Source organism: Populus trichocarpa, chromosome 1 (genome assembly GCF_000002775.5).
Source record: "Populus trichocarpa isolate Nisqually-1 chromosome 1, P.trichocarpa_v4.1, whole genome shotgun sequence".
NCBI lineage: Eukaryota > Viridiplantae > Streptophyta > Magnoliopsida > Malpighiales > Salicaceae > Populus > Populus trichocarpa.
In genome coordinates this window covers 31981253-31990420 of record NC_037285.2, presented here as the reverse complement: position 1 = coordinate 31990420, position 9168 = coordinate 31981253, and the positions used below count along the sequence as shown (strand labels likewise).

Sequence of the window (9168 nt, the reverse complement as noted above, 5' to 3'; positions counted from 1 at the left end):
TTAAATTTTTTTAACAATAATTCAAATTACTTTTGACCAGCTAAAATACCAAATCACATCGAAGCAACTTCCATCCAACTCAACCCCCTCTTTTTTCATTTCCCTTATTTTTTCTTTTGATTTTTTTTTCGAGTTGTTTTTTTATTAGCTAAGTTGACTAGATCACATATACAGTTTAATTTTAAACTCGGATTAGGTAAGGAGTCGGGCCAAGAGGTTTTTCCTATTAATTTCATCATTTTTTATCAGTCGGTCGGATTGTTTTTAGACTAAACCAAGATAATTGGGTCACATTAAAACAACTTCAATATAGTCTAATTTTAAACTTGAACTAGACAAGAAGCTGACTTGAGAGTTTTCTTTTGTTAATTTTATTTTTTTTAATTTCATCCTCATAATTTTTTAATCAGTCAATCAGGTTATTTTTATACTGGTCAAGTTATCTGAATCATATCGGATTAATTTTTATATAATTTAATTTAAAATTTAAGCTAAAAATAATCAATTAAAAAAACTTCAAAATTAACTCACATGTTTTAATATGCGATAATTGAGTTTGTTTGGATGGGATTATTCAAAATTACATACGCAATGACACTACATTTGAATGGTTGGTCCAAATTTCAAGTTACATGCGGTTGCATGGATTTTTCCTCGGCAACATTAGCAAACAAAGCCAAAAACAGGCTAATGAGCTACCATTTTTCGTCTGTTCTTGATTTTTCACTGCCTGCAATAATGACATCAGAGGAAATATCAAAGGCCAGAATGAATGAAAAGATTCGTAGGCCGACCCGATGCATGCAGATTTTCAGACTCGACTCCTCTCGTCACTGCCCAATAAATGTAATTACCCGACTCCTCCATTTCAAAATTTCTTTAATTATCCTTTTTTTTTTTTACTAACAAAAAAGAGAATTTCTAGTATAATCAAGCATCATTATTAATTTCGGTCAGTAATTATTTACATGGATATTATAGCATGTCATAATCATGGCCCTCTTTTTACTGTGGATCCGTTACAATGTTTTTCCATATCATTTATATTTTCTAATAATAATTATAATTATAATAATAGAAGATAATTCTTCTCCATTACATAATTATAACAAAAAAAAAATTATATAGTTGTTGGAACTTGAACCTGCTTAGCTGCTTCACTAAAAGAAGTTGTTAATTACATTTGATAGCTAAACCTGCTTATTTGCAAAGTCATCTTATATCAAACTAGTGTAAAGGATCCAAAGTAGTACCACGGGTCGTAACATCCCAACGTCAACATTTATTAAAAAAGGTTTTGTTATTTACTATAGCAATAAATAATGAAATATTTTAACTTTTTTATAATTTGATATTCAAGATTTTTTTTTTAATTTCATCCTCTATCATTAGGTTTAATGGGTATTGGACTTCATAATTTATCTTAATTTACTTTCTATAGAGTTATCTAGGTCTTATAATCTAGATTTGGCAGATTAACCTAAATTGACTCGAGTTATTTTTTTATTTTTTTTAAATGATTTTTTTCAATTGCATCCTTCAATATTAGGTTGGTTGAGAATTAGGCTTCATAATTTATTTCGGTTTGCTTTCTGTGAGGTTATCACAACCTTAAAACCTGGGTCACGAGTTTGATCAATTAACTCGGGTTTACTCGGATGGTTTTTTATTTTCTTTTTCTAATTGATTTTTTTTTCAATTTTATCATTTTAACATTATGTTGATTGGGAGTTGAGCTTTATAATTTGTTTTAATTTTCTTTCTATGTGATTATACCAGTCTCGTGACTCAGGTTCAACAGGTTAACGTAGGTTGACTTAACTCATGTTTTGAATTAAAAAATTAAATTTTATTTTCAATTTCATCCTTCAATATAGGGTTAATTGAGTATTGGGCTTAATATTTTTTTTATCGGCTTTCTACATGGTTATTAGGGTCTCATAATAGCCTAAATTGATCTTAGTAAATCTGAGTCGATCCAATATGTTGTTGTTTCAATATATATATTTTTTTAAGATATCGTTTTGATTTTTTTTAGTCAAATTATGTTTTTATCGGTCGTTCGAGTTGTCTTTGAACTTGCAAAGTCAACTAGGTCACACTAGGTCAACCCTCTCATAGTTTTTTTTTCTGTGAGAAAACATGGTAACAACACCTGGATTTTTTTTCATGTTCAATAAAAAAATGATCTGACCCGCAATGTAGCTTAGAAACTATATAGTTCTTAACTATCCTAATTTCTTTAATATATAAAAATGAGACCGGTGCTCGTAAATAAATTTAATTTATGAGTTAACTTTATTTATTTAACTTATTTTCATCTTAACCTCTCTCTTTTTCTTTTTTGTTATACATTATAACTTTTATCATCAAATGCTAAAATTTATTTTCATGTGAAATATCAAAAAATACTTTACATATAAAATATTTTTTAAACCAACCGGACTTTTTTAAAAGAATCTTTAACTAAAAAGGTAATAAATTAATATTTTTTAGGTAGTTTTTTTTATATATGGTAGGAAATACATTGCTTCCTTCTCAACTAAAAATATACTACTAAAAATCACTAAAAAATTAATTTATAGGTTAGCCCAATTGCCTTGCGTTTTTTCTATCATTTTTAATTGATATTTTTTTTTAATTTTATCATTCAAGGAATTGGTTTTCATAATTTTTTTTCGGTTTATTTTCTATAAGATTATCATAACCTTAAGACTCGAGTAATGAGTTTGGTCAGTTAACTCGAGTAATTTTTTTGTATTCTTTTTCTAATTGATTTTTTTTCAATTTCATCCTTTAACATTATCTTAATAGGAAATTAAGTTTCATAATTTCTTTTGATTTTTTTCTATGTGATTATACTGGTCTCATGACTCAGGTTCAACAGATTAACATGTGTTGACTTAACTTATTTTTTTAATTGAAAAATTGAATTTTGTTTTTAATTTCATCTTTTAACATTGAGTTGATTGAGTATTGGCTTAATAGTTTTTTTTTTTATTGACTTTCTACAATGTTATCAGGCTCTCATGATAGCCTAAATTGATCTTAGTAAATCTGAGTCGATCCAATATATTATTGTCTCAATATTTTAAAAAAGATATCGTCTTGATTTCTTCTAGTCAAACTATATTTTTATCAGTCGTTCAAGTTGTCTCTGAACTTGTAAAGTCAACTAAGTCACATCGGGTCAACCCCTACATGTTTTTTTTTTGTTAGAAAATATATTAACAACATTTGAATATTTTTTTTATGTTCAATAAAAAATTATATGGCCCACAATATAGCGCCAAGAATTATCTTGTTTTTAACTATGCTAATTTCTTCATTATATTAAAATAAGATTGGGCACTCGGAAATACATTTAATTCATGTGTTAACTTTATTTATTTAACTTATTTTCATCTTAACCTCTCTTTTTTTCTATAGTTTATATATTACAACTTTATCATTAAATGCATTCATCATTATTAACCAAACATCATAAAATTTATTTTTATGTAAAATAACAAAAAAATACTTTACATATAAAATATTTTTCAAACCAACTGGACTTTTTTAAAAGAATCTTTAACTAAAAAGGTAATAAATTAATATTTTTTAGGTAATTTTTTATATATGGTTGAAAATACTTTTAATTCCTTCTCGACTAAAAAAATACTACTAAAAATCACTTCATATATATTACCAAACACACTACAAGAAAAAAAAAATCAAAGCACAATTTAAAAATTACTTTGCTCTTAAATGCAATCTAATAAAGCTTTATTTATATCTATATATAAATAACAGCTAAAACTGATTTGGAAATTATTTTAGCTGTAAACTCATTGGCATTGTTCACTGGAACAATGTAATGATATTTTTGTCTCCCCCGCCAAAAGACCTATAACTAGCTATTGGAGGTATTAAAATCTTTTCAAGAGGTGCATTAGTCATTTTTAAATTGATTAGAGAAAATTATATCTCTTCTCATTTCAAAAGCACGGTGCACGGTGAAAAGACTAAAAATCTTTAAAAGTAAACATTTCAATAGTAGCATTAAGTGATAATTTGGTATTTTCAAAATAGTTTTTTTCATTATTATCATGTAAAATGAGAGACAATTTTGTGTTTGGATATATATAAAAAATCAAAAGTACAATGAAAACGACCAAAATGCCATTGGAAATTAAAATTGGCCTCAAGGGATTTTTTCAATTTTTTTCCAAAAGTTTTTTCAATATTAACATGTTAGATCAGGGGTAAGTTGATATTTAACTAAATAAAAAACAAAAAGGGATAAGAGCATTTGATGCATTTAGAGGCACGCAGGTGACGCCCGCTACCTTTGAGCAACGCATGTGGCGCCTCCCGATGTTCAAAAATACCCTTTCTGTTGTTGTAAGTGCTTATGTGTTCTTTTTTTATTGGTACAACATGTGTCTCAAATGGTGGCCCAAGTTGTAACCGGTAGGCCTTTTTTCCTCTCTTCTTTTCTCTCTCCTCCCCCAAAAATTAGAACTTGGCTCTAGTGTTTGTTGGTATTTCAATTCTATTTCTTACTCTTTTAATTGTTAATTTTTTGTCTTGATTCTTTTGTAGAAGTCTTATTTGTTTTTAATTTCATCATTCAATTCAAATTGAAAATATTATATTTTTCAATTTAATCCTCATTATTTTGATTTCTAATTTTCTTGTTGGTTATTTTGTAAAAGTTATCATTTTTTTTTTAATTTCACCATCCAATCAAAATATTGTTTGTATTTTTTATGTCAATTTTGATCTTTATTCTTTTGAATTTTCTTGGTCATTTTACTAAATTAGTTTTTCTTTTCAATTTTGATTCTCATTCTTTTTATCACTATTTTTTGAATCCCTTTGTATAATTAATTTTTTTTTTTCCAATTTCATCATTCAATACTTGATTGATTAAGAATTGAACTTTATGATTTTTCTAAATTGAGTGTTTCAAGTCTAATAACTCGGATTACGGATTTGAAAAACTAACATGATTTTTTTTCAAAAAAGAGCTTTATAATCCTTTTTATTTTTTATAGGGTTATTTCAATCTCATGATTTGTGCCGCGAGTTTAGTGAGATATCCTGGTTTGGCTCGACCTTGATTACAATAGTTATATATTTGCTACACTAACTCGGGTTGATTAAGAATAATTTATTTATGTCTTTTTTATCTATTTTTAGCACATAAACATTAATTTTTATAAAAAAAAAATAGCGGGTACCGAAGCTGGTATCTCAGCTAAACAGTAAACCATATTCATGATAGAGAATTCCCGTTCAAATCACAACCGACCCGACGCCACTTGACCCTACCACTTCAAAACAAACCAACCATCCCCAACCGCCAAAGCCGTCCAAGTCAAGATCCGACGGCTGAAATTAAACAAAAAGAACAAACCGAGTCAGCAAAGCCGAAAGAGTCCCAAGTCCAGAACATGAAACGGAGGTCATAAGAAAATAACAGAATCAGTTACAAATTAGTATCTCTATTCTTACAAAACAAATCAACTAATCCCTCTAATTTTTAATTAATTAATCTTTTGTCAATCATGCTTAATTTAATTTTAAGTTATTCCAAAAGAATTCTTCTCATCAATATTTATATAATACTTATTTATTTATCCAAATTTTATGTTTATTATAACAAAATAAATAAATAGATTAGAAAACAAATATAAAATGAATGAAAAGAACTAATTAACCCGTTTTTAAAATTATAAGGTCTATTTTATCTACTTTGAACAATTACAGGGACTAGTTTTTATAACACTGAAAATAAGAGAGACAGAGGGAAAGGCTGTCAGACAGGTCACCCTATCTTTTCTCGTGGTGGAAATGATTCCTCTCTCTAAAAAATTTGGTCTTAATTTCATTTGCATTTCAAAAATTCCTTCTCTCTTTCTCTCTCACTATATATATAAACCTCCTCTCTTCTCTTCAGCTAACCCTTACACTCCTCCATTTTCGTCTCACCCTCTCTCTCGAGCGCAACCACCAGCTAGCAAGTCAGGCAGGCCACATCTTTCGCTAGACTTGGCTTGGTCTGTTTCGCTCTCTGTCTCTAGATATCTCCTCTGTCTCCGACTTCAAAAGGTAAGTGACTGATCTGTATTTGTGTCGATTTGTTTTGAATTGTGTAGATCGGGTGAACGGCTCGTTTTCTGATTTGAAATTGGTTGAATCGTGGATTTTTTCTTCGCTTTATCGGTTTTGTGTTACCGATCTAAGTTAAATTTTGGTGTATTGTGTTGTTGAAGGTTAGATCTAGAGGTTTTTGGTGGTTTTGTTTGGATCGTTTGATTTGATGGCTTGATCTGGTTTTGTTGTGTATAGATCTGCTGAGATGTTTTTAGATCTGTTGATTTGACCTTTCAGATTTTGATTTTGATTGCTATCTCGTATGAACTTGAAGAAACGTAGAATTTAAATCGTGTGCAAATTGGACATTTTATGTGGTGATTGATTGAGATTTAGCTTCAGCTGTGGTGTCTTGGATTCATTTTCAATGACATTTGTGTTGTTTTTAAGCTTTAAACTCTTATTTTTTTTCATAAGATGGCTGGATTCTGTGAGTAAATGGTAAACATGCTGATTGGAATTTGAATCGTGTGAAATTGGAAATGATGTGTGGTGATTGCCTGAGATTCAGTTTAAGCTGCAGTGTCTTGAATTTATTTTTTTAATGATATTTGGGTTGTTTTCTAAGCTTAAAATTCTTATTTTTTCATAAGATAGCTGAATTCCGAGAAGAGTAAAATTGTAGTGAATGCTGATTGGAATTTGATGAGTAAATTTTATTGTTTGCATTTGTTTGAAGCTTTGGATGGTAAATGATTTGGAATGATTAATTGGCTGGTAGATTTCATTTTGTGAACAGGGGAGAAATTGGATATGTTGTAGTTGATTATTCTTTATACAGATGGCTCTGTAAATTATCTAGAAAGATTTTTCTGTATTTATGGTTGCTTCTTTTGCTCTTTTTTATTTTTTATTTTTTTGTACAGAATTTGTAGAAAATGGCCGATGCCGAGGATATTCAACCCCTTGTCTGTGACAATGGAACTGGAATGGTGAAGGTGGGTTGATTGCTTTCCTAGTTGTGAAGGACTGTGTTTTGTTACTCCTAATTTGTTTGGTGTGGTGTTAATAAGTTATTGTGTTGTGTTGTTTGCAGGCTGGGTTTGCAGGTGATGATGCACCCAGGGCAGTGTTTCCCAGTATTGTGGGTAGACCAAGACACACTGGTGTCATGGTTGGAATGGGGCAGAAGGATGCCTATGTTGGTGATGAAGCACAATCTAAAAGAGGTATCTTGACCTTGAAATACCCCATTGAGCACGGTATTGTAAGCAACTGGGATGATATGGAGAAGATTTGGCATCACACTTTCTACAATGAGCTTCGTGTTGCTCCTGAAGAGCACCCAGTCCTCCTGACTGAGGCTCCCCTCAACCCTAAGGCTAACAGAGAGAAGATGACTCAAATTATGTTTGAGACCTTCAATGTTCCTGCAATGTATGTTGCCATCCAGGCTGTCCTTTCCCTGTATGCCAGTGGTCGTACAACTGGTTCGTATCCATCATTATTGAATTCTGTATTTTGCATTTTTGTAGTTAGGAAATGATTTTCGTACTGATTGGATTCTCACTTGAACAGGTATTGTGTTGGATTCTGGTGATGGTGTGAGTCACACTGTGCCAATCTATGAAGGTTATGCCCTTCCACACGCCATCCTTCGTTTGGATCTTGCTGGTCGTGACCTCACCGATGCTTTGATGAAGATTCTGACTGAGAGAGGTTACATGTTCACCACCACTGCTGAACGGGAAATTGTCCGTGATATGAAGGAGAAACTTGCGTATGTTGCCCTCGACTACGAGCAGGAGCTTGAGACTGCCAAGAGCAGCTCCTCTGTTGAGAAGAACTACGAGCTTCCTGATGGTCAGGTCATCACCATCGGAGCTGAGAGATTCCGTTGCCCAGAAGTCCTCTTCCAGCCTTCTCTCATTGGAATGGAAGCTGCTGGCATCCACGAGACTACATACAACTCAATCATGAAGTGTGATGTGGATATTAGAAAGGATCTGTATGGTAACATTGTGCTCAGTGGTGGTTCCACTATGTTCCCTGGTATTGCTGACCGAATGAGCAAGGAGATCACCGCCCTTGCCCCAAGCAGCATGAAGATCAAGGTGGTTGCACCACCAGAGAGAAAGTACAGTGTCTGGATTGGAGGATCTATCCTTGCTTCCCTCAGCACCTTCCAGCAGGTGAATTTTCTTATTTCAGTAACTTTTCTCAGTCCCTCTTAAGAGTGTCATGTGATTTGGATTGAGGCTGACATGTTTGGTTTTGTGTTTCTATCAGATGTGGATTTCCAAGGGTGAGTATGATGAGTCTGGCCCATCCATTGTCCACAGGAAGTGCTTCTAAGTTCTACAAGTGCTTTGATGGTGAGTTCTTTTTCCTATTTAGTTGGCTTTTTTCGTGTCAAGGTGTCATGAACTCAAAGTCCTGGTTGATATGGAGAATTTATTGAGGTGGGGGTCACTGAAGGAGAAGGGAACATTCTGATCTTCTATGTATCGAATAGGCCTGTGATTCAATGTTGATATCGCTGCCATTTGTGAAGCTTAAACTGTAATGGTCCTCCCTCCGGATGTGGTGGGCAGACAGACACTTTGGTAATCAAGTTCTTTGCTTCCCTCACATCATCACCAATGGTTCAACCTTGTGTCTTTTTTAGTAGGATGCTTGTAGTCGGAGAGTGATTGTGATGATGCTTTTCTATTTTTATTTTTTTTCCATCTCGACATTTGAAGGGTTTATTTTTTTTTCCTGGGAACATTAATGTTAATAGTTATTGTATGAGAAATTTTATGTTAGTGTCAATTTGCTTTCATAAACCCTATGGAAATCATATTTAATACTTTTGTTTGAACTTTGAATTGATCTTCCAGTCCTTTCTAGACCATCTTTTTGGGTGTTTGTTTTATACTGCTGTTGTTTTCTTGAATGTTTCATTCTGCCGTAGAATCTGCCTGCCCGCACGCCTTCTTCTTAAAAGACTTAATTAGCAGCATCTAAATTTAATATTGCCGAGAGTATTAAGTTATTCCCTCCCTTTAGGTATCATCTCGGGATAGAAGCTATGGAAAAATTATC

General features: G+C 31.9%; 1 protein-coding gene across 1 annotated transcript; it reads left to right on the top strand.

Moving 5' to 3' along the window:
* Positions 1-5884: 5884 nt before the first annotated feature.
* LOC7492024 (actin-7) lies at positions 5885-8951 on the top strand. The gene is made up of 5 exons (XM_002298674.4): positions 5885-6096; positions 7008-7079; positions 7178-7571; positions 7660-8273; positions 8371-8951. Exons 2-5 carry the CDS (start codon positions 7020-7022, stop codon positions 8434-8436), a joined length of 1134 nt encoding a protein of 377 aa, XP_002298710.1. The 5' UTR covers positions 5885-6096; positions 7008-7019; the 3' UTR covers positions 8437-8951.
* The last annotated feature ends 217 nt before the right edge of the window (positions 8952-9168 follow it).